Source organism: Physeter macrocephalus, chromosome 1, assembly GCF_002837175.3.
Source record: "Physeter macrocephalus isolate SW-GA chromosome 1, ASM283717v5, whole genome shotgun sequence".
NCBI lineage: Eukaryota > Metazoa > Chordata > Mammalia > Artiodactyla > Physeteridae > Physeter > Physeter macrocephalus.
Window position 1 is genome coordinate 34,569,805 of NC_041214.2, and position 26,256 is coordinate 34,596,060.

General features: G+C 48.7%; 1 protein-coding gene across 1 annotated transcript in view; it reads right to left on the reverse strand.

Moving 5' to 3' along the window:
- The window catches only part of BFSP2 (beaded filament structural protein 2), a 69,869-nt gene extending 43,820 nt beyond the window's left edge, over positions 1-26,049 (reverse strand). The window contains exon 1 of the mRNA XM_007118144.2: positions 25,424-26,049. Within this exon, the coding sequence (XP_007118206.1) occupies positions 25,424-25,912 (489 nt within the window). The 5' untranslated portion in view covers positions 25,913-26,049. The remainder of the gene's footprint in view (positions 1-25,423) is intronic.
- Between the last annotated feature and the right edge of the window lie 207 nt (positions 26,050-26,256).

A 26,256-nucleotide genomic window follows, 5' to 3' on the forward strand; every position in this document is an offset into this window, starting at 1 on the left:
TGATTTTGGACTTCCAGCCTCTTTATAGTGTGAGCCAATTCCTTAAAATAAATCTCTCTCTCTCTCAAAACATCCTATTGGTTCTGGTTTTTCTGGAGAACCCTGACTAATACACAGTGTAATACAATTGAATATAAAGTTTAAAATCATGCAAAACAATCCTATAAAAGATTTATATACATATATAGTAAAATTGAAACAACACTGGTGGGAATGATAAATGCCAAATGTAGAGCAGTGGTGGCCTCTGGGGAGGGGAATGGAATCAGGACGGCGCAGCACAAAGGGTGTTTCAGTTGTATCTGGAATCTTTGATTTTATGTTTTTAAAAGAGGTCTGTAGGGCTTCCCTGGTGGCGCAATGGATGAGAGTCCGCCTGCTAATGCAGGGGACACGGGTTCGTGCCCCGGTCCGGGAAGATCCCACAGGCCACAGAGCGGCTGGGCCCGTGAGCCATGGCCGCTGGGCCTGCGCGTCCGGAGCCAAAAAAAAAAAAAAGAGGTGTGTAGCAAATAACATTAAGGTGGACACTTTTGGATGTTGGGCACCCCTTTATATGTGTTTGACGTATTTCATGATTAAGAAGAATGAGATAACGTCACAAAACAATGAGGGAACGAAAATCAGTGCAGTGACTGGCGTGCCCTAGGCCCCTATCATGTAGAGCGAGAGTGGCTGGAACAGTGGATGGAGAAGGCAGGTCAGCGGTGGTGGGAGACCACTAGGTGGAGCGTAGGGGGACCTCCAGAGCTCCAGAAGAGGCTCCTGGGCAGCGGGCATGAAGATGGAGCGGGTTCCTCCCGGCGTGGGAGGGGGCCGGAGCATCGCGGCCCGTGTGCTCGGGCTGGGAGGTGGCTGCAGAGGCGTGGGCCGGCCCCGTGGACACGGCCGCGGTCACGTGGGCTCGGAGAGGCACTTTGTGTTTACCGGGAGGAGGCCCTGCAGAAGTAGTTATCCTCGACTTCCCTCTGACCAGATTTGTTTCCTGGGCGCTTGCCAACATCAGAGGAATTTGTGTTGCTCAGAAATACGTGGGGTACTTGTTGAGGCTTAAACCGGATTGCGAACTCCTCTTTCCTATTTCAGGTGCGGCTGCTAGAGCCGACACTGTCAGCGCTCGGCCACATCCCCTTGGATTGTTTTTTCCACCCATTTTGCGCCTGTGGGTTCCCTGTGCTTTCACTTCCCGGGGTCCGCAGTCGGGGCTCTTTGTGGAGCAGTGCCCTCCGGCCAGCAGAGCCCACTTTTCAGTTCCCTGGGCGAGTCCTCTGGGAATGACTGACAGGCGTGGGGTGTGAAAGCCCCTTGCTTGGGGGTTGGGACAACTCTGAGGTGGAACTTCCCTCCCGAGTTCCCCTGAAGCTGGCCCCTGGCCTGAGATGGTTTGCTTGCCCCCTCCTCCCTCACAGGCTTCCCGGGGACACCTCCATAATATGCCACCTGCTAGAGTCCTAGACTTGGGGTCTGCCTCTTGGGAATCCATCTAAGACAAGTGTTCTTCTCATCCCAGAAACTCTCCAGGGTCAGGATGCTGCGAGCCGTCGTCCATCTAGAGGGTTGCTGGGCACACAGGCTCTGGAATCAAACTACCCAAGCTGAAAGCCTTGTCTCTGTCACCTCCTAGCTGTGTGACATTGCAAAAGTTATTTAACTGCTCTGTGCCTCAGTTTCCTCATCTTTATTTTATTAATTTTATTTTTTTTATCAACGTATAGTTGATTTACAATGTGTTAGTTTCAGATGTACAGCACAGTCGTTCAGTTATGTGTGTGTATATATATATTCTTTTTCAGATTTTTTTCCCTTATAGGTTATTACAAAATATTGAGTAGAGTTCCCTGTGCTATACAGTAGGTCCTTGTTGGTTATCTATTTTGTATATATTAGTGTGTATATGTTAATCCCAAACTCCTAATTTATCCCTCCCTCTCCCCTTCCCTTTTGGTAATCATAAATTTGTTTTCTATGTCCGTGAGTTTCCTCATCTTTAAAAAGGGGGTCATAAAAGTATGGGCCTCATAAAGCTGCTGTGAGGTCAAATGAGTTAGGATATGCAAGAACCTCAGAACAAATCCTGGCATATAGTAAGTGCTCAATAAACGTTGCCTTTGTTACCCTTCACTGGAACTTAAGGGACACTTAAGGGCAATCAGGAATTAATATGCTTTACCCCTGAGCCTGTGTCTGCTAATTTAATTTAATTAACCCAGGCTAATTTAATGAAGGGGACAAATAACCTCAATTTTTTTGTTATGTGGACACATAACCTCAACTTATTATGACGGTGTAGAATGGACCGGTCAGTAGATTGGCAGGGTGGGTGTGGGGCTAACAGTCTACTGAAAGAACTCTAGAAGAATCCTCACTTTTCCTTTGCCTGAGACTCCACCCCACTTCCCACGCCCGAGGCTGGCTGAAGTGCAGGAAGGTGGGTTTGGACACCGTGTCCAGGAATGGGATTGGATAGGGAGACAATTAGGGAAGGGCAGAGAAATGCTCACTCATTCTTGTGTGAACATCAGCAAGAAAGAGGGGACAGAACTCAAAGTATTAGACTTAGAACAGGAAACCGAGTTCCAGTCCTGGCTCTGGTTATCACTAGACACGGATTTCTCATCTCTGAGCCTCAGTTTCCGCCTCTGTAAAAGGGGGTAATAACACCAGTTCTGCTACTCCACAGAGAGGCTGTGAGGATCTAGGGGGACACAGCAGAGAACATGCAGGGTACTGTGCGCGGCTGTGCTCTGCAGTCCTACAGACGGCGCCAAAGCAAGGTGTTAGGAGAACACGGCCAGTGCATGTTCTTGGAAATTATCCTTGGAAATCCCTTAGGAGGGTGCCTTCTGGGGGACCCACAGTCAATCCATCCAGCACAGATGGGGTTTTTCTTCTTATGAAACAGTTGACTTAAAAGAGGAGTCATGCTATCTGGAAAGCTCCTCTCTTGAAACACCTATCATGCTCAGCAAGGCATATCCCTCACACCAGGAGGGACCCGTGGGAAATGAGCCTGCCTGAAGAGGAAGCAAATTCACGCCTTCCATCTCTTGGGCACAGGGCACATCCTCACTGAGGGAGCAGAACGCCAGCACCAGTTAAATGGTGTCTCTCTCCCCTACGCTTGCTTAAGGTACAGGCCTGTAGGAGATGCAGGGCATTAGAGCAGGAAGTAGAGCGCCGAGTTGCCGGGCTGCTTTCCATGCTGGGGGGTGAGGCCCTGCAGACTTCTCTGCCGTCAGCTTCCAGGAAGCCTCAACTCAGAAATATCATGACGAAGTTTTAGAATGCAAAGAGCTCTCGGAGATCATGCAAGGTGAAGAACCAAGGCACAGAGAGGCGTGACGGCCAACCCCAGGCCTCACAGCAGGCCCTTCTCTCTTTAGCGACTGCAGCGAGGACTCATGGGAGAACCGTGGGCCTTGACCAGAGACGCAGGGCTTCAAACCCTGTCTTGGTTAGTTGGGGATGTGTGTGCGCTAAACGAAGTCCCTGTTTGTAGAACGGGGATGAGGAAACTTTCTCCCCAGAGTAGCAAGATGATTAAAAGATGCGCATGTGTAGCAGAATGTGAAATTGCTTGAGCTCAGACGGGGAAGCCACTCACCCCTCTTTCAGTGCCCAAGGGTGCACCCGCCCCGGTAGCAATGGCGGAACCCGCGACAGGCATGGTGGCCTGGGATCCACGGAGCGGGGTCCCGGCGAGAGGACACCTGTGGGGTGGGGGAGGCCCTGGGGCCCCAGCCGAGGAGTGGGTGGTCCGGCGGGGGAGCGGGGGTCTCAGCAGAGCTCATGAAAGTGTCCCCAGGAGAAGGAATCTGGTTTGAACTCCAGCCAGACCCAGACGCTGGGAAGCCACCTTACAGCAGCGTGTCTGGAAAGGACTTTGCTGTCCCCCTTTCCACGCCTTCCTTCCTGCTTACACTCTGGCTGCGTTAGAAACAGCAGGGGGAATGGGGGTGGGAGAGCGCTGGTCCCCACCTTGAGGGGGAGAACGAGGGTCCACAGGTTGAATAATAGTTGACTAGCTGTGCTGTTTACTGGACTGAGTCCGTGTTTTGTGACTTAGAATGAGCACAGAATTTTTAATTACTTATAAGTGATCAGAAAAATCCTGAGACCATCCATGTTCTCAACCAGGGGCAGGAGACAGTATTTATCTCCCACTGAACACGTTGAAATGGACCTTGGAAGAAATTCCTTTCAAATCAAAGCTGATTTTGTAAGTGGACCTCGTGAGTCCCTCCTGTTCAACACACAGTTGACGTCCATCGCACGCCCAACGCTGTGCTTGGCATACGGCAGGCTCTCAACAATGTGTGGATTCATTTATTTACTCCTCGTCCCTCTTGGATCTCCAGGTCCTGGAGGCCAAGAATTTTGACTCTTTAATATCTGAATTCCATAGTGCCTGGTGCAGAGTCAACTCATCAATGCCTGAGGAATGAACAGAATAAAAAAGAATTCTGTGCCAGCTCCACAGCAGCCACCATGACAAAGGTTACACTGTCGAGCCTGCTGGTGAGGAAGGAGGTGGGGCCAGCTGGCACCAACATCACTAAGATCCTATAGTTACATGTGACACTAATTACACCCACAGGCTGAGGAGCTGCAGCCTAATCTCTGACACTGACAGAGGCTTTTCCCACTCGTTATTCTCCTTAAATTTCAAGAGTCGGGGCCATGATGGCAGGTGTAATTATCTCTGTCCTTTTGTAGATGCGGAAGCTGAAGGTGGAGAGATTAGGGACCCAGGCAAAGCCTTTGGTGAGCTGAGACTAGGTGAGACTCAGGACCCCTACTCCAAACTCAAGCTCTCACCTAAAACCCAAAGCCACAGAAAATGCAACTGAAAGAGAAAAGGGGGTGGTTTCTCCCACCACAAACGGCAGCAGGAGAGACTAAGACTTGCTGGATAATGTATGCAAAGTCTCAGGGTAAAGTGCAATTTTATGGTTGATGTAGAATCCTCAGGAAATTGGGAGCTGTTGTGGAAATTCTGACATGAATGGAGTGACTGCGGGGCCGCATGAAGTGCGTGGCTGGCCTCACCGGATCAGGATGGCTCCGGCAGGGAAGGGATGATTCTAGGTGTCCAGAACTTGGCACAAACCACATTTTGCAGCTGGGTGACTAGGGGTACAAGACAGTTCCTGGAGCAGCCAGAAGGTGGCGCCACTTGCTAAGGGAACCCAGTCAGAGGCAGCCTCCTGGGGCTCCTCCACCACTCTGATTTGGCCTGGAGGCCACTCTTGGATTTCTGCCACAAGGTGAGATGCTTCCCAAACACCAAGGGTCCATCTCTGAATTGCCCCTGTGCAACTGCTAATTCCTTCTCCCTGGGGTACTGCGGAGTTGGCTGAGCAGATGGTAATAATAGGAGGGCCTTGCAATGCAAGCAGTTATTATCATTTTAACCACTGCAAACAGTGACATCAGTTACTACCACAGTTATCGAGTGCTTGCCCGGCCAGACGCTAAGCCAAGTGCTCTAAGTGAATTATTTAATTCCCATGACAATCCTGTAGAGTAAATATTATTATTCATATCTTACAGATGAGAATGTTGAAATTCATAGAGGCTAAGAAATTTGTTTTAGGTCACAAATCCAGTCAATGGCAAAGTCAGAATTTGAATGCAGTTCTTTTGGACTCTGTAGCTTGTGTCATGAATCACTGTGATGCACTGTCTCCGTCTCTCTTCCTCCCTCCCTCCCTCCCATGCTTTCCGTGCACCTGGCATTGCGCCGGGGGTGGGGGGTGGGTAGATTCAGGACCCGTTGGACTATACCTCTGCTCTTGGGGATGAATGACAGCAGTGGGCCATGAGAGCATGTTGGAGAACAGGAAAGAAGGTTCACTTGTATCTGGTACCACCTTTAGGTCAGGCATGATTCTGGGCACTGTTCAAGTCGGAAATTCCAGGTGTCTGTTGGTTACATTTAATCTGGGTTTTTGTGATCTCAGATCAGGTGTGGGCTCTGGGATCTCTCAGTAACCCTCTGACTAACAATGTCTCCCTTCACTGACAGTTAGCAAGGCCTGGGATATATTCTGGCAGGTGTGTGTGTTGGGGGGGGTCAATAAAACTGCTTCATTAATGCTGGGGCACGGGCCACCACCTGACCCTTGAAAATGAGGGAGGCGGCCAATATGTGCTGAACGTTCCTATCCCAGCTGGCCAACTAGCAGAGCCACGAAAGATTAGGGAACTGGGCTCATGGGAGGGCAGTTTCTTCCCTTAGACGTCCTCCACTGCTTGGGAATAATGAGGAACTGTGACAGAAAGGTCTAGGGTCAAGGCTTGGGAGAGCAGAGAATTCCACCCTCTCATTTTATAGGTGAGGGACCTTGGAGAGAAAGGGGTTTGCCTCTGGGCACGCAGCCAGTTAGCAGCACAAAGTGAAGACAGACATGGGAGTCAGCTGTATTTGGAATCTTCATGCCCATGGATAGTGTGGTAAAGTGACCACCTGCTTGAAGGAGTTATGAAAGGGAATCTGGCCTATTCCCTGTGCGTCTGCAAGGAGATGTCAGTTTGACCCAATCTCTTCATTTAACAGTTAAGGAAACTGAGGTTCAGAGAGGTGGAGTAACTTGTCCAAGATCACACAGCAACTTAGTAGCATTTACTGTTTCAACTATATGAATAGTACTCTCTCGGGCTCTCTGTACCATGGCTTTCCTTTCTGAACCCCAAGCTCTGCGTGGTTTCATAGGATTTGGGATCTGATTTCAAGTGCAAAAGGAAGTGAGGGTGAGGTGGATTAGGTGCAGAAATATTCGCATTTCTGGAACCTTTAAAACGACATTTGAGGAAAACGGATAAAATGTTGGTAATCAGGACTATAAGGTGATAAAAACAATAGCTATTGTTCTGGGTGGAACTGTGTACCACCCAAAAGATATGTTAAAGTCCTAACCCCCACTGAATACCTGTAAATGCAACCTGATTCGGAAATAAGATTTTTGCAGATGTAATTAAGTGGAGATGAGGTCATTAGGGTGGACCCTAGGCCAATGTGACTTGGTGTCCTTATAAGAGGGAAATTTGGACACTGACACACAGGGAGAAAGAAGGTGGAGACTGAACTAATACATCTACAAGCCAAGGAATGCCAAGGATGTGGCCCCCATCAGAAGGTAGAAGAGAGGCCTGGAGCCTCAGAACCCTCAGGAGGAGGCAACCCTACTGACACCTAGACTTCTAACTTCCAGCCTCCAGGACTGGGAGAGAATCAAGTTCTGTTGTTTAAGCCACACAGTTTGTGATACTTTGTTTCTGTTTTAAAATTATTATTATTATTATTATTATTATTATGGCCGTGCCACACAGCATGTGGGATCTTAGTTCCCAACCAGGATCTTAGTTCCCACACGCCCTGCAGTGGAAGTGTGGAGTCTTAACCACTGGACCACCAGGGAAGTCCCTGTGATACTTTGTTATGGCAGCCCTAGAAAACGAATATAATAGAAATAGAAAACTTCTTATTAACTAATTACTTTGCTGGGCACGTCTTCGTTGATTTAACCACTATTTGTTGTGCATCTACTATATGCCAGGCACTGTCCAGGGCGCCAGAGAAAGATCAGGGAATAGAGAGGCGAAGTTCCTGCCCTCTGGAAGCTTACTTTCTAGTTCCCCTGCATTATCTGCCAGAATCCTCACAGCAGTTCTATGAAATAGGGATTACCCCCCTCAACTTGAGGTAAGGGCCTCCCGTGGGGGAAGGACAAAGCTGGTGGCTCTGTCTGAGGCCACCACTCTGCCTTTCTCAGTCACTCTGTTCTACCTCATTTGCCGCAGAGGCGTGCGACTGAGTCCCAGGGGAGAAGGTGACACAGGCAGGAGTGTGGGATCCAGCATTTCTGAGGTCAGAGTAGGTCGTGCTTCCCAAAGAAACTGCACCTCAGTCCCAGCCTGGAGAGCCCTGCGTAGCCACTGTGAGGCAGAGACCCTGATGCGCCAGCTCTGTCCCGAGCCCTCCCTCCTGCCTCTGAGGACAGGGCTCAGGAAGCCCAGTCTGGCTGGAGGAAGCAAATCGCTGGCCCTGACAGCGGGCAGCGGTGGCTAACAGCTGGGCCACGGCACTGTCGCCTGCACACGAACGCTCACAGAGTATCAGCGACCGGCAGACAGGTACTCTGTGATCCTGGTGGGAGGGCACAGAGACAAGACCACGCCATGACTGCATGTGAACGGAGAGGCAAGGATGCTCTGCAGCCACACAGACTCAACATGCGCCTTCCAGCAGCTCCGTGAGGGACTGCTGTTTACCCTTGACGGCTCTAGGCCTGCTTCACTCCTGTCCACTGGGTACAAACTATAAGCTACCCAGTCGTCCCAGAGCCCCCGGTTCCTGGCAGCATCAAATGCAGAACAAGTCCTTACTCTTAACTTCCCCCAGATCTCCCAGTACAGACCCAAACCTCACAACAAGCCCCCTTCCAATCCCTCTTCCTGAGATGTCCCAGGTTCCCCCAGAGCTCCTCTCCTGCTGCAGCAAGTGATAAACCTGACTTTGTCCCCCTAGCCGTGTGCTCTTGGTGGTCTGCGCGGCTGTAACAGGTGCCTGCCTCACTCCCAGATCCAGGCCCTTGGGGGTCAGCACTGGGGGCCTCCCACTGGGTGTGGCCTCTCACCTCCCAGGAAGACCCCTCAGCTCTTCAAGGGGCTCGTGGATCTAGGTGTGGTGGGAGACGATCACCCCCGCAGGGGACCGGGGCCCCAGCCCAGTGGTCTGTGGGAGCCTGTGATGTAGGTGCGCGTTTTCCGAGGGGCACTCCTACCACCCCACGCAGGCGCCCACCGCCCATGCGGAGCTGCGCCACGGGGAGCTCCACAGCTCTGCTCAGAGAGAGAGGTTCCGCCTCCAGGGCCGACTGCTCAGCACAGTTTTCTGAGCGTTAAAAATCACTGAAAAAGGAAAATAGAAATCCCTGGGGGGCTGCACCGTTCCTGACAGCCAAGCCATTAAACTTTCAAGTCCCAGTACTGAGTGGTGTGACAGCTGGAAGGCACCCAGCCTCACGCATCCTCGCTAAAGCCGTTAGTTCCGGTTAGCGTGAGCTTGGGTAAGGATCAATCACTGTTTCTGGCCGTTTCTCCCAAATTGAAAGAGGCAGAGAAACGGAGAAAAAGGAGGCTCATCCCAGAGTTTAAACTCCTCTCAGAGAACGGTCCTGGCTGACCACGACTCTATCTTCTCGAGCTATCCCTGGCCCGTTGACCCTTTAGGGTCTGGGGCCTTTCAAATGAGTTTAACAGGAGGCTTTTCATAAGTTTTGGGGGACAGACAACATACTGACTTAGTCCTGGCTGGGACACTAACTCAATGAGGAACGTAATCTCTGTGGGCCTCAGTTTCTTTGTCTATAAAATGGGTGTTATGGCCTGCATTGTGTCCCCCATCCCAATGAACATGTTGAAGTCCTAACGCCTAGCACCTCAGCATGTGACTGCATTTGGGGAGAGGGCCTTTAAAGAGGTAAGTTAAAATGAGGTCACCATAGTCTGATATGACTGGTGTCTTTATAAGACGCGCAAATTTGGACACGGGGGTAGAGGGAAGACCACGAGAAGATACAGGAAGAAGACGGCCTGGAGTGAGGCCTCAGAGGGAACAATCCTGCAGACACCTTGACCTCAGACTTCCAGCCTCCAGGACTGTGAGAAAATAAGTTTCCGTAGTTTAAGCCCTGAGGTATCACCCAGTCTGTGTTACTTTGTTAGGCGGCCCTCGCAGACTGATCCAGTGAGCGTTCCCCCATCTTCCTGGGTGACACAGACATTGTCGAGAGAATCCGTTGAGACAGTGAGTAAAAGTTCCTGTTAATACTTGCAGGTGTCACGCAGAAATGAGGGTCCTACCGGAGGCCAGCGGCTCATAGTGACAGCGCTCACAGCTCGTCTCCATGGGTCTTATCAGAGAGCAGGATTCTGCTAGGAGGGAACCGTGTAGAGCCCCAAGGGCACCTGTGCCTGCTCCAGAGGCTGGCTGGGACCTGGGTAGAGCCCCCGGGAATTGGGGGTTTGCCCTCTGCAGTGAGTGACTGGCCTGGCTAGCCCTGGGTGTGCTGGGGGCCTCCTGGCTCCCTCCCAGGCACCCGTGGGCACTGAAATCCCACCAGGAGCAATTTGCTCTGCAGGCAGTGCTCCCTGGGGCCAGGGCCAGGAACTTTACTCCCTTGTCTCATTCATACCTCACGGCCACCGATGGGCCAAAAGCTGTTTCCACCTTCATTATGTACATGAACCAGTGCTAGTAAGTTAAGAGACACATGCCTCCCCAGGTAGCAGTCAATTCATTTATCAGATAAACTTCCTCCTCGGCGTGACTGGGAGCAGGCTTGAGCAGCGGGCCTGAGGCAGGAGATAGATGGGCCCCAGGCTGAGCCGCTGCAGTTGGTCCCCTGTGGACAGATACTCCAAGATAAAGATAATAGCAGAGGGAGGAGGAGCTGGGCCCTGCCCAGAGAAGAGACAAAGAGACCATGTACCCCTCGTTCTGAGGTCAAGGGGACCTCCCGACTACAACTACACATGCTCAGAAAGGCTCCTCGGGGACCAAAAGGGAAGGGGGCATCATCCGGTAGTAGGTGATGTCAACCTTCCCATAGGCTTCTTAACTAGAATCCATCTTGTCTAAGAGATGCGTACGCACACAGGGGAGGACCCTGAGTTATAGCAGATATACCAGATACGGACTCAGAGCCAGGCAAAGCAAGATGATTGGCCAGAGGAAACCCGGAAGAAATGCCCCATACAGGTGATTCAAACTACCACGAGGGCACGACTCTCCCTCTGAGCCCGCCCATGTGAGTCTATTCACACTACACTACGTACTCTTTTTACTCCTGATACACACATTACTTGTTTCACTACTTTCCGTCTCTTGATGAAAATTCATTTCTACAAGGCTGACGGGCCAGGGCCTTGTCACTGGCCACTCTCCCTGGTGGTCTAGTGGCGAGGATTCAGCGCTCTCACTGCCGAGGCCCAACTTCAATCTCTGGCTGGGAACAGAAATCCTGCTTCAAGCCACTGCAGGCCAAGGCCACCCGAGATCAGGCCCTTACCAGGAGGGGTGGGAGATGATGAAGAGGTGACACGATTAAAGGCTGGTGGTGAGGCCTTGTGCTGGGCAGCCAGGGAGGGCGAGTGAGGGCGGGGCCTCGGGTGCTCTGGGATGGGGTGGGGGGCAGGCGTGGAGGGTGGAGGGTGAGGGTTCTTTGCCTCCAATGTAACTTTGCCCAGAGTCTGCTGAGAGGCGGCCTTTCTAACGTCACTTCTCTCTCCATGCTGTAGTGTTTTGTTTCCCCTAAGACTTACTTAGATGGTTATTCACTGGTCCCTGAAATAAATAAATAAAAATTACCAGTTTTCCGATAGCAGGTCGGTTTTGTGATGGAGTTTTCCACACCTTGCACAATGCTCTTCATTCCTTACTGATAATGGCTGAAATAACTTCTCATTTCTCCTGAATAATGCATTTGTGACAGTCAGCTCTACCAGCTCGTTTACAGCCAGATAAATGAATCTTTATGTGCTTTTCCCCAGCCAGACAACAATAAACTAGGTTTTATTTTCCTAAATTGAGTCCTCAACTTCAGTGGATCAGCATAAGCCCTCTGGGGCAGCGCCGGGGGCCCTGGATTACATTCTGCTGGGTTCAGCCATTCTTTCAATAACTCCCCGTACAGAGGCACCACGTGTGTCCTCGGCACTTGCCTGGGTTAAGTTTTAACTTAGTTCTTCTGGAGAGTACAGGCCAGGAGGAGGTCCTTCCTATTGCTCTTGTACACGGCTCTTGAACTTTGTAGGGGTTTTGTCTTGAGAGGAGGCTGTGGAGAAGACTTCCTCCTCCTACCTGGTTTGGTGCTTCTGTGAGGTTGTGGGGACTTCAGCAGCCCTGGACCTGGCTGGAATACCCCCTCCCCTCCCTGGACCTCAGTGACAAGTCATTGGCAGGAGTTTTATTTATAACTTCACTTTCTTTTAAGATAAAACATTCTAACAGTGCAGGAGTCCAAAGTAAGCCTGCTTCTGCCTCCATCTCCAGTCACCCAGCCCCACACTAGAAGCATCCATTGCCACCACTTTGTGTGTGCTCCAGAGAGGGTCTGCCCTCCCACCTTTCTTCCTTCCTCCCTCCCTCCCTCCCTCCCTTCCTTCCTTCCTTCCTTTTTTTTTATTAAACACAAACAGTGGCATAGCACAGACAGGTTTTGCAGTCTGCCTTTTTATTCAAAAAAATATAGATTGGTGCTAGCTACCCATCAGTACATAGCGAGCTTCCTTGTTTCTTTCTTACAACTGCAGAGGATTCTGCTGCATTTTTTAGCCTATGGAGCATTCGGCCTGTTTCCAGTATTTCTCTGCAGGGCTCTGATTTGAAACCTTGAGCCTGCCTGGTTCTGTATTCAGCCCTCACTGCCCAGCCCCTGTGGGCTGCCTTTTGTGTGCTGTGGTGTACCACTCTTGGAACAGAGAGCTGAGGGAGGTGGGGCACAGACCGGGAGAGCTTGGCGCTTGGAGGTGAGACCTGAAAACTGCACGACACCCTCCAGCCACCCCCTCCCTCCACTAGGGGACCTGACCAGACGCTAGCATGGCTTCCATTTGCTCCAGGCCATGTCCCTAGGATGACCCCAGCCCTCTTGAAATGCCTGCCTGAGAAAGCTTAGGCTGCCAAAAGAATTTACTGTTCCAGCCAAAACCTGACAAGAGGCTCCTGACCTACCTTTTCTTAGACGATTACTTTAGGAAACTTGGAACTGTAGATGCTTTCTCTACTCCTTCGGGATATGAATCTCCAACAACCCAGAATGTTTCCTCCAGGACCTGTGAAATGCAAACATCTGGGTTCCTGTAGGAGGGTATGATGCTAACTTTGGGGGGCACTTCCTCCAATTTGCTCATGTCATAAAGATATGAGAAGTGTTTCTCCTCTGGATAAGCTCCAGGTAGCAAACACGTATGGCCAAATTACCTAGACCACCCTCCCTCAACCTCCTTCAGTGTTCTCAGTTCTATTCTGAAGTCTCTCTCCCTACTGCTGTACTCTGAATAAAACCTGTCTTGCTGATTTTAACAAAGTGTCCAGTGCAGACTTTCCCTTTGACAGCTGGGGAGTCAACCCCACATGCAGATTGCCCTGCAGATGGTCATGCCTGGTCCTGACTCCCAACTTGGTCCATGCCGAGCTTCTGGCAGGTTCTTTGGGTCTCACATTTCATCTCCATTTCCTGGGGCACCTCTGAGGGCTGGTTAGTACCCCACTCATTCTCTAAACTCCTGCAGTGTCTGTGGTTTGAACCACTCATGAATTCATGTATATAAACACAGTTGTTTATGTTACTACCCACTCAATGTCTCTAGCTTCTTGTTTATTCAATTCCACAAACTTTAACTGGGTATTGCTTATGCACCCAGCAATTTACATACATTATTTCATTTAATACCTACGGACCAATTCTATGAGGTAGATATTCTATCTTCATTTTTATTATGAAAATTTCAAACATTTATAAAAAGAAAGAATGGTATAATGGACCCCCATATAACCATCACCAGCTTCAATGATTATAAATGCATGGCCTATTTTCACCAATATTCCCTCACATTTCCTTCCCACCCCAGATTATTTTAAACAAATCCTAGATATCATATTATTTCTTCTTCAGATATTTCAGTATGGTATTGCTAAATTATGAAGATGCTTTAAAAAAACTACATAACTTCTACAAAGCTAAAAATAACATAGCACCTAAAAGTTAATAACAATTCCTCAATATCGTCAAATACCCAGTGCCTCTTTCCTCAATTATCTGATGTATTTTTTAACAGTTTCCTTGAATAATGGTTCAAATAATGTCCATTTCAATGGGTTGATATGTCAGTTTAATCTCTTTTAACTTATAGATACCCCCTCCTCCCACCCATCTCTCTTTTTTCCCCCCTCACAATTTTTGCTTGTTGAAAAAATTGGATGTTTAACCCTGTAGTTTCCCACAGTCAGGATTTGCTGATTTCATCCCCATGGTGTCATTTAACATGTTCATCTGACCTTTTGTATTTCCTGTAAACTAGTAGTTCTATCTTGAGGCTTAATCCCTTGCAATTTTCTTTTCTTTTTTTCTTTTTTTTTTTTTTTTTTTTGGCAAGACTACTTCACAGGTGGTGTTGTGAACTCCACCAGGAGGTACATGTCTACTGGTCTCTCTTTTTGTGAGATTCGTAGCTATTTGATGCTTGTTATTGCCTAGATCCATTATTTTATTATGGTTGCAAAGTGGTGACATTCAAATTCTGTTTTAAGAATTCTTTTTAGTGATAATATAAATAAAATTAATAATTACTTTTTTTTTTTTAGCTGTAATACTTCTACAAAAAGACACTTACTCTCTTCTTCTTCTTCTTTTTTTTTTTTAAACCATGATGTACCCACAGGTCTTGTAGGAAAGACAGGAAGAATGCCTGGTTCTTTCTCATTATCTACCAGTTTCCAAAAAATGAGTTGGTTCCCCAGCAGACTCCAAGGTAACAAATTAGTGGGATTTGGCAAGGAGGGGTTTAATACTGAACTCATAGATTTAAACATATTTGATATGTTTCAATCTATTGTAGTTAATATTCCTATTGACCCTTAGCCATCTTTGATTAGTGGGAGCTTATTCAAATTGGCTCTTAAGTCTTTTAATGTGACTCTAGTAGTTCTTTATAGTTTCCTTGGTTTCTCAGACTCATCTTGTACATTTCCTGCCCCCAAACCTGGATCTAGCCATTTCTCTAAGGAGCTTCTGTTCTTGTAGTGAAAGATGGTGGTTAGAGACCAAAATCTGAGGCTGAAAATGCTCAGTACTTCTGCGTTGGACATTGTTTCTAGGTCTTTTCACTGACCAGAGCTAGGAAATGGGTATATATTTATTTTATGTTGACATACACCGTGGTTTTATACTGATAATTCCAATTCAAATTCAGGACTAAAGAATTGTCACTAAACTTTATCAGTCTTATAGCTGTGTCTCCTTTCACCTACACTAAAAGTCTTAGTTCTCAATCACACAAATATATAGTTACTCTTTTGCTTTATCTCACAGTACACGCACCCGCACACGCCCCCGCAGGGTCACAATAATACCAACCTATCACCGACAACATGATTTCTGAAATGATTTAAGATTCTTTTTGCAGTACTCTTTTGTATCCCCCTTAGGGATGTACAGTCAAATTACTGTGATTTTAAAAGTCACTTGGAATATTTCTTCTCTGGGTAATTGTACCATAAATTTGATACATAGTTGGATTCATTTGTTTCCTTTTCTTTTTGATTTTTAGGGTTTTCTTTTTAAGATTTAATTTTGTTTTATAATTCTGTAAAATATTTGCATGGTTCCAAAGTCATCTCCACATAAAAAGATAAGTTAAAACAACTCTAGTGTCTATTCCTTTTCCCTCTACCCTCCTCCTGTAAGTGATCATTTAAAAACATTTATGGTATTTTTTTCCATTATAAGCAAATACATATGACATGAAGGGACTTATATCCCTTCCTCTTTCTTAGATAAGTGGTAGAATGACATACATATTCTCTCCAACTTGCTTTTTAACTCAACAATATATCCTGGAAGTGATCATTCCATAATAGTTACAGAGCTATTCCTCATTCCTTTTGTGGATTTATCATTGCTTATTCAACTAGTCCCCTATTGACAGGTATTTGGGTTGTTTCCTGTCTTTTGCCATTATTCACAGGATTGAAATAAATAGTCTTATGCATACTTCTTGTTCACGTTTTTGCCAATGTGTCATTGGGAGAGATTCTTAGAAGTGGGATTGCTGGATCAAATTCAATATACATAAATGCATATAAATTTGTCTAGAAATTGCCGAATTCTTCTCTACAAGTGGTTGCAACATTTTCTATTCCCATCAGTACTGTATGAACTTCCCTGGAGCTTCACCAACAAAATAGATTGACATATTTGTGGAGTTTTGCCAATCTGATAGGTGAAAATGGTATCTCAGGTAGGTTTTGTTTTGTTTTATTTTTGTATTTCTCTAACATGAGTGAAGTTGAGCAAACTTTTGTATGGTTAAGAACCATTTTCATTTAATTTTTATTTCAAATGTCTCTTTATATCTCTAGCTTATTTAAAAATAAGAGTGTTGCTGGCTTTTTTTTTAAAACCTCAAATTTTAAATGCTGTTTATAGAATAGGGATATTAGCACTTTATATTCTAAGTTGCAAATACTTCTTTTTTAGTTTGCCATTTATCTTTCAGTTTTGCTTATGGTGTTATATGGCAATGTAAAATTAAAAACTTTTTGGTAATCGAATTTATCAATATTTTAAAAAATCAATAAATTGCTTTTCGATTTTGAATTGTATCAAGAATAAATGTACCCACAGCCAAGTTATAAAGGAATTTAGCTTTGTATGGCTTCCTCTTTTTTTTTTTTTAATTTATTTATTTATGGCTGCGCTGGGTCTTTGCTGCTGCACACAGACTTTCTCTAGTTGTGGCGAGCGGGGGCTACTCTTCATTGCGGTGCACAGTCTTCTCATTGCGGCGGCTTCTGTTGTTGCAGAACACGGGCTCTAGGCGCGTGGGCTTCAGTAGTTGTGGCGCATGGGCTTAGTTGCTCTGCGGTACGTGGGACCTTCCTGGACCAGGGCTCGGACTGTGTCCCCTGCATTGGCAGGCAGATTCTTAACCACTGCACCACCAGGGAAGCCCCACGGCTTCCTCTTTTACATTTAAATCTAGGATGCATTTAGAATTGATCCTAGAGTACAGTGAGGGATGGATCCTATTTTATTATTTTCCTTATGACTATCCAGTTTCCTGAATACCACTTGCTGAAAAGTCCTCCATTGGTTTCAAATGCTGCCTTTATCAATAGTAAATTTCCATATACAGTGGCTCCTACTTTTAAATTTTGTTTTAAGTTCCGTTGGCCTTCCTATCCCTCATGTACTTTAATGCTTTAATGATCGAGACTTTCTAGTATGTTTTATTATCTGGGAGTGCTTTCCCTTCCCCTTGCTCTTCTTTTTTTAGTTTTTCTTCTTGGCTCTTCTTGCCTTTTTGTTCTTACAAATGAAGTTTATGATAAGCCCATCTACTTCTAAGAAAAAACAACTGTGGTATTTTAAAAATTAAGATTGCATTAAATTTATAAATTAATACAGAAAACTGACATCTTTATACTATTGAGTCTTTATATTTGAGCACATGGTATTTCTTTCCATTTGTATCTTTCAGGAGGGTTTTATAGTAGTCTCATATAGATTTTGGACATTTTAAAAATATTTATTCATTTTATTCATTTCTTTTTTAAAAAAATTTTATTTATTTATTTGGCTGCATTAGGTCTGTTGCTGGGCGAGGGCTTTCTCTAGTTGCAGTGAGCTGGGGTTACTCTTTGTTGTGGTGTGTGGGCTTCTCATTGCGGTGGCTTCTCTTGTTGCAGAGCATGGGCTCTAGGCACGTGGGCTTCAGTAGTTGTGGCATGCGGGCTCAGTAGTTGTGGCGCATGGGCTTAGCTGCTCCGCGGCTTGTGGGATCTTCCCAGACCAGGGCTCAAACCCGTGTCTCCTGCATTGGCAGGCAGATTCTTGACCACTGCCCCACCAGAGAAGTCCCATTTATTGTCTTCTTTTTTTTTTTTGGCTGCATTAGGTCTCAGCTGTGGCATGGGCTCCTCGCTGTGGCATGCAGACTTCTCTCTAGTTGTAGCATGTGGGTTTTCTCTCTCTAGTTGTTGTGCAAGGGCTCCAGGGTGCGCGGGCTCTGTAGTTGCGGCATGCGGGCCCTTCAGTTGAGGCATGCGAGCTCAGTAGTTGTGGAGCACGGGCTTAGTTGGCCCCGCGGCATGTGGGATCTTAGTTCCCCGACCAGGGATGGAACCTGTGTCCCCTTCATTGGAAGGCGGAGTTTTTACCACTGGACCACCTGGGGAGTCCCGGACATGTCGTGTTAAGTTTATTTAAAGGTATTTCATTTTATTTTTTGCTATCATAAATGAGATTTTCTCTTCCGTTATATCTTTTTTTGTTGTTTATAGATATGAGGGGCATTGATCTTTCTTTTTATAACCTGCTACTTTACTAAAATCATGTTATTGTTTGTTGTAAAATTGTCACATGGAACATTTTGGACTCTCCAGAAAGACCAGCATTTTCCCTTTTTTGTTCCAGTTCTTGGTGCTTTCCGATCACTTTCTCTTCTCTGATCCGCATTGACTACTACCTCTGACCAATGTTACATAGTAGTAGAGATAGTACACATCCCTTTCTTTTTAATTTCTGCAGGAAGGGTACTAGTGTTTTCTTCTCAGAGACAATTTATCATTCAAGAAAGTCTCCAAACATCCTCATTATCCAGATGAGGTATCAAGATGCAGAGAGATCAAGGAAGAACTTGCCTCGAGGTCATGTGGGGCCTGAGTTTGACCTCAGGGCTCTCTGGTTTCATAATCCCCAGTCTTTGCAGCACACCCTCTATTTTTAATTATCTAGATTCCTCTGTCCCCTTCCTCAACACAGACCTCATATTTTAACAGATCTTAAGAGATTTAAGAGTGGCTGAGCTCGGTGTATGGGAAGGGCACAGAGGCCCTGAATAACAGGGCTCAGTCTCTCCCCTAATTTCTTTAGCAATTCTGCTCCCTCCCAGACACTCTATGCAGCAAAACAAGAGCCCCCAGGAAACCACCTTTCTTAGAAAGCAGCTTACTGACCATCTGTATTACTCAGACAAGAGCCTCAAGCCTCCTTCCCCTCCCCTGCTCCGTCCAAGGATTCTTTTCAGTCTTACACAGCACTCTCCCTCAGAGGAATTCTCAATGTATTTTTCTCTGTATGGTTACATTTCTAATGATACTTCAGTGTCCCTTATAGACCGGCTAACAGAGTTACTATCTTACTGGCCTCCTCTCACTAAAGAAATTGTATTTCTTGAGCAGTAGACTCCGTGGTTTGTCTTGGGTAAATGCATTCAAGCTTTTGCAGGCTCTAAAACTGCTCAGTTCTTTCTCCCTCCCCCTTTCAGGGACACCAGGTTGTGAATCACAACAATGACCCTGTTGCCTTTCATTTTATTCAGTGGGGAGGATTCTTCTCGTATCTTTTATTTAAAAACCTGCTAGGACCACAGGTGCTGTGGGGAGAGAAACCTGGCCCAGACCTAGATTGCCTAAGTTTCCAGCTATTTCCCCAAATAGGTAGACCCCCAGAGTATGGGCTCTCTTTCTCTGCAAGGGACAGAAACAGGGACTGTGAGAGCAGGGAAAATATTCAGATCAGGCGCATTTAAAATTCTAATCCTCTTGCCTTTCAGTAATTTTGATTTCTCCTGTACTCCAGCTGACAGCCTTTGCTGTTGGAGGTGTAGGCCACTGTTTTCTCCCATGGAGACCCCTACATTCGGTGGAGATTTAAGCCGTCACGTTCCCCTTTCTTCCCCAGGCAGCATCTCCGCGGACCTGGCCTCCGCCCGCTCCCTGTGCTTTGAGACTCTGTGGCTGCACCTCCTCTGTCCCCTCTCTCCTTTTATCCGCAGCTCCGAGGAAGGGAGGCTGCTAATTCCAACCTTGTGTTTGGCCTGTTTGAGGATGAAAGGGCCTGATGTTGCTGCCAGAGCTTATTATCAGTATTATTCACTTGGCAAGAAGAGTCAGAGCACTCAGCAAAGCCAGAGAGGGAAAGGACCACCTTTTGCCTGAGCAGTGGGCTGGTGCCCAGGTCCTCCTTGGCCTCTGTGGCCACCACCTGGGAATTCTTCCATCTGTTTTTACTGCTTAGCAGAAGTATCAATAGCTGAGAGGTTCTAACACAGCTGAGTCACAGAGAGAGAGATTTGGACTTGAAAAGGAACTTCATATACATTTAACTTTAACTAGGACTGGCTCCATAATTTGTGGGTCCCAGTACAAAATGAAAATATAGAGCTCCGTGTTCAAAAAGCAGGAAAAAGGGGGCCTTTAAAGATACTAAAATTTTCCTTTCTTCCTGGTTTTTCTCTTGACCTAGCATGGTCATTTTTGCTGATTAATCTTGCAATCCCTTGAGCACAGGGATAGTCAAGGGGCAGGTACAACCCTCACAGGCACCCAGGGGGCTATGCCACATGATCTGGGGCACAGTGTGGCCCACTACTAAGGGATTACCCCTCCTGCCAGCCACTGGACTGAGGTGCCAGGCCCTGGCCAGGGATGGGGAAGTCCAGCCAGGCATCTCCCTTTCCTATAGACTGGCCACCCTAATCCATGGAGGACAGGAGACCCCCAAGAGTACCGAACCTCAGTGCTACTCTGTACGCACCTGGATCAAGTGTAGGCAAGAGGCTCACCCTTTCCCTGTCAGTTGCCAGCTAAGTGCACCATGGTGCTGCCAGCCCTGGATCTGCGCCCCACCCAACATGCCACCCTGACCCTCCCTGCCCCTGTGACCAGGCCTCTGCTGGGGGTAGGGCAAGGAGGGGAGGTCAGGAGAGGCCTTGGGTTTCCAGGGGTCATGGGACCTGGCTGTCCCAGGGAGACAGGGACCCCGTTTGAGCCAAGGCTCCAAGTTCCTGACACATGCTTCATCGTGCCATTGGACTTCACTTACAAAATACAGATTCAAAGATACAGCTAGTGAGAGTTTCAAGATGGTGGCTACTGAGTCTTAAATCCCAACTTTGGGGGCCTTCAGAGCTCAGGTTCCATAGGGCTGTACTCGGCCCACACCCGTGAAGCTGGCCCTGACTCTGACCCTAGTTCTTCCAAGGATCACAAACTTATACAGTGAAAGAGGATGGAGATAATTTCCTCCCTCAGGCTGCTTTCCTGACCCTGCTGTGGTGTGAACCCCTGAGTCCCCATTCTGGGCTGCTTTCTATGCTGTGGCTTTTCCCACAGTGGAAACAATCTCTTTCCCCCTCTCAACCCCTTCTTTGTTTTTTTTGTTTCTTGTTTTCTTTTCGGTACGCGGGCCTCTCACTGCTGTGGCCTCTCCCGTTGCGGAACACAGGCTCCGGACGCGCAGGCTCAGCGGCCATGGCTCACGGGCCCAGCCGCTCCGCGGTGGCCTCTCCCGTTGCGGAACACAGGCTCCGGACGCGCAGGCCCAGCGGCCATGGCTCACGGGCCCAGCCGCTCCGCGGCATGCGGGATCCTCCCAGACCGGGGCACGAACCCGTGTCCCCTGCATCGGCAGGCGGACTCTCAACCACTGCACCACCAGGGAAGCCCCCCTTTGTTTTTCTGAATATGTACCTTTGTCTCCTCATGATTGTTGGGTGAAAGCTCTTGATGGGGATGGGAGAGGCTATGGGAGAGGCCCCTTCCCAGAAAGGCTCTGGGAGCTCTCAGTTAACACTGCCCTGTCCCTTTCCAACCTTTAGTTCTCTTTTCACAAACAGCTACAGAAGTGTTGGACATAAAAGGAAATCATGCTTGTCACTTGTTTGGAACTTCCCCATGGCTCCTGCAGCCTGGTCTGAGAATGTGCCGCTGAAATGGACTTCCAGCCCAACCTGCACTTGGGCGACAGAGGTCCCTGTTGGATTCTGTTAGGGGCCCAGGCTAAGGAGCAGGCGACATTTCTCTCTAGGTGCCCAACCACCATTCAGCCCCTTCAGGGCTCAGTAACTGAGAGCTTGATCCCAAGCCTCAAGCACAGTGCTGGTCCTGAGGAGTCAAAGAAGATCAGGGTGGGCTTCACAGTGGAGGTGCCATTGAACTGGACTTGAAGGGTGAGGAGGAGTTCTGCTGCATGCACAAGGGTGGGGAGGCGGCTGCAGATGGAGGAAAATGGGCTTCCAAGGGGCTAGGGTAAGGGAGCGTTGTGAAGGGTAAGGAATGCTGGGGCAGGTGTTTGGAAAGATGGGCAGGAAGCTCCAGGCCAAGAAGTCCAAGTGAGGGCAGAGGAACAAGAGTTTTCGGTTTCTGGATCCCAGCAACCCCCAGCACGTGTGGCTGCCTCGGAGACTCCGTGAGGAGAAGGCGGCCCTTCCTGAAACAAAGACTGTGGAGGTGCGGGGGGCTGAGCTCTAGGCCGGGAATGGGGAGAGGGCCTGGGGGGGTGCTGGGTCCTTCCTGAGCTCTGAGGGGACTGGCCGGCAGGGGGGGTCTAGGGCTCCTTGACCAGCACCCAGGGAGGCAGTGGGGCCTGCCCCTCAGTGGGAAGGGTGTTGATTCTCAGTGCCCAGAAGTTGGGCCTCTACCGTCTGGGGACAGAGAGGGCTTAGGAGGGAGCTGTCTCCCCAGGTTCTTGGGTGACGAGAGGACACTGTTGGTGGCAGGGGGAAGGAGTCCTGCTAAGGCCCTGAAGGGAGCCATGGCTCCAACAGCAAGCCCTTGGCCAGAGGCCCAGCCCCCGGGGGCAAGTGCTCTGACTGAGGGTGCCACGCTGCACGTGCACAGCCCCTTTTCACATCTTATTTCATTCCATGCTCATAGTGGCCCCTTCTACTGGCGAGGTGTTCATCCATTTCAAAGACGGGGAAAGGGAGACATGGAGCAGATGAGTGGATGGTCCACGTGAGTGGCAGAACCAGGCTTTGAAGGGAGGTCCCACTCACCACTGAGCTTCGATCGGGTACATGGCTCTAGGTATCTGCAGTGCCAGGAACGAACCTTTCTTTCTAGGCTGTTAGTCACTGATTTTACTAAATACATTACATTCAGTTAACCCCCTAACAGCCCTGTGTAGTAGATAAAGTGATCCCCAAATTGCAAATGAGGAAACGAGCTCAGAGAAGTTAAGTAACTGATGCAAAGCCACCCAGCTAGTATGTAGCAGAGCCAACAGCCAAATGCAGGTTCCCCTGACCCCCAGCTTGTGCCCTTTCCACTTGCCTAAGTGATCCTGGACTGTGAGGGTCTAGACACGCAAATGACACGGGACAACATGGTAACTGCTGCAGTGGATGTATGTGCAGGCTGTCAAGCGATCACAGAAGGAGCAGGAAAGCAGCTCAGAGGAGTAGCCAGGCCGAGGGCATGTGGTGTGTTCACAGCCTCCCAGGGGGGTGTGTGGCTAGGATGGAGGTGGCTTCGGAAGGGCCTTGTGGACTGAGCCCAGGGCTGTGGATTGTGTCCTGTTGGTGAGGAGGAGCCCAGAGGGTTTTGGGCAGGGACATAATGCAGTCAAATCGCGCATGTCCAAACGATCATTCTGATGACGGGGCGGAGAATACAGGGTGGAGAGCAGGTATCAGCAAAGCCATCTTAGAGCCGAATGTGGGTCAGTTTTGCAACAGCAACAGAAAAAAAATCGTGTCTATCATCTCAGATATGTAGAATTTTCTTTTGTTCTCTTTGATGGAACAGAGCTAAACATGGCTGGAGGACTGGGCTGTGCGATACAGAAATAACTCCATTTTATCGGTTGTTCTAACTGTATCTTCAAGTCCATGTTTTATAAAAGAGGAAAAAGAGAACTCTGTATTCATACCTAGAATCTCACTTAGACTCACTTGAAAGGAAAATGACCCCCATTCGGGGGCTGACTGTCTTGGCATCCAGCCCACGGCACTGTGCCTGTACTGCTCTCACTGTGCACTTCTCTGGTCTGTAGCCTACCTGCAGGCAGGACCTATGCAACTTATTTATCTACGGACTTGCTGGAATACCCACAGCATTATTATACCCATTTTACAGATAAGGAAACTGAGGCTCAAAGAAGTTGGGTAAGTTGCCCAAACCTCTGGAGCCAGACCAAGTCAGTCTCTGTTGAGTATGGACTAAGTTTTGTGGTCATACTTTTTGACCTAGAAATTGGGATGCCTGACCTCTCGTGAAAAGTCATTGTGGCATCTGAGTACAAGAAATTGCCTGGCAAATGCTGAAATATTGGAATATTCCAATATCAAAATATTGGAATAGGGGCGTTCTGGTGGTTTACAGGACACAAATATTTGGAATCAGCACTGTTGGAGGGAACTCTGGAGGAATGGCTGTCTGAGATTTGCCAGCTTTAAGGCCCCAGACTGCTCTAAGATGGTTCTCCTCACAGCATAGATGGATGCAAGCAGAACAGCAGCTCTGGGGAAAAGCCAAGAGGACAGTGTTGGGTGTCATGAGTACTGCGCTGTCAGCTAGGCACCAGCTGGTGGTGGGGGAGAAGCATCCTGGGGTGAAGTGGGAGGCAGGAGGGGCAAATGGGGAGCCCCTGAGTGTGTCTGCCCAGCATCACCCAGCCACACACGAATGAAGGTCCGTGAGCTCCCCCCGTGGGCTGCATGCTGGGTGCCCCAGGGTGCAAAGGGTCTGAGCTGGCAGTTCCTGGCTGGGCTAGAGGCTGATTTAGCTCAGAGGGATGCCAAGGCCAGCATTTGTGGGAGGCGGGGAGGAGAGAAGCCAGCCACTCACAAAGAGACAGATGAGCTGTGCAAAGCTGGCTGCGGCCCCAGCGTCAGAACCACAGGCTGCAGGCAGACGTGACGGATGAGCTTGGCACCCTGCAGAATCACCCTGGAGAGCAGGTCCTGACCAAGTGAGGGACAGAGAGGAAACCTCTGTGCCCTGCCCTGGCCAATAAGGTAGCCACTGGCCACATGTGGCTATTTAAATTTAAATGAATGAAAATGAAAGAAAAATGTTAACTCCTCAGTCTCATTAGCCACAGGTCAAGTGCTCAATAGCCAGAGGTGCCTGGTGGCTACCAGACTAGACAGTGAGGATATAGAACATTTCCATCATTGCAGAAGTTCTCTTTGAATGTAAATGATCTCATTAATACTTTTTATATTGATTACATGTTGAAATAACATTTAAAATATATTGAGTTAAATAAGATATACTAATATTAACCTCACCTGTTTTTGTTTACTTTTATTACTGTGGGTAGTAAACTTGTCAATTACCTGCATGGCTCAGATTTCTACGGGACAGCCCTGTATAAACAGACACAGGAACACACCTCCATTGTTTTTAATGCCACATCCATTCAGTGGTATTCCATTTGACGATGGCTGTAAAAACCCGTTCTTAACACAAAGGTTACAGAGTCAGCCCAGGCTGATGGGACAAATGCAAGCTTTGGACCTGGAAAAATTCAGGTTCAAATCTCAGCTCCATCTCCCGACTGGCTGTGTGATTTTGGGCACATAACTTCTTTGCGCCTCAGTTTTTTCATCTAAGAATGCAATCAGTGAATGAGCCTCTGCACAGCATTGCTTTGAACCCTAGAGGAGGTAGTGCCTGCACAGGGCCTGGCGTGGGCTTGGCCCCGAGTACACCTCAGTAAATGGTGGCCCCTGTTATTGTTATTGTCATTAACGTTTTTAGCACGGAAGCGTAAGGGGTTAGGGTCAGTCTCTCTGGCCTCAGACCACTCACTTCCCTGCCCCCTGCCTTGGCACCCTTGCTCTCTGATAATGACCCTCCAGAGGTGCAGCAGGCAGCTGTCAGCATCCTCTCCCAGGCACTCACCTGCTGGCAGCTGCTGGTCCATGAGGCCCGGAGGGCACTGCAGCTCTCTGAGCGCGTGGCCTTGCTGTCCAGGTGCATCCGCAGCTGTGCCTCCAGCTCCTGGCTGACTTTCTCGAGGGCGTGCACCTTGGCCATGTATTCCACCAGGCAACCCCCCAGGTCCTCGACGGCACTGAGGTCCCTCTCCAGGCCTGGAGTGGGTGCCGTGGCCAGGCCTGAGCTCCGCAGGCCCTGCAGGAAGACGCTGCTGATGCCCAGGGCCCGGCGGGTCACGCGGGCACCCAGGCCACCTGTGCACCCACTGGGTGTCATCCCTACATAGACCCTGGGTGTTCGGGCAAGACCACCCACGGCAATAGTCCTGGAGGCTGGGAGGCTATCCAGGGAGGACGATGACTGTGCTCCCCTGAAGGATGCCTTGTGCCTCTGGAGCGGCATGCTGGAGCTGGCCCCCGCGGGCGCGTCCACCACCACTCGCCCTGTGCTCATCACCGCTCTGCCTCTGCTGTGCCTAGTGGGTTTGCAGAGCCCAGTGGCTTTTGGTTTCCAGCCCCAACAGCGTCCCCGTGACTTGGCCTCTCTGGCAGCTTCCCTGTGCCAGGGCTGCTTTGTCTGCTGTTTTCCATGAGTTTCCACCATTCACCAAGCTGAAAGGGAAACGGCCCGCCCAGGGCTGTGTGCAGAGAGGCCCTCAGGCGTTCTCCGCAGGGTCATGTGCAGGCTGTGCACATGACCTCCTAGATTTTTCTGCGGGTAGTGGGGAGGCTGGATCAGTGCAGGCTGTGAAGGTGGCTCATCTGGGCTTGTGTATTTCACTACCTGAGAGGGCAAGG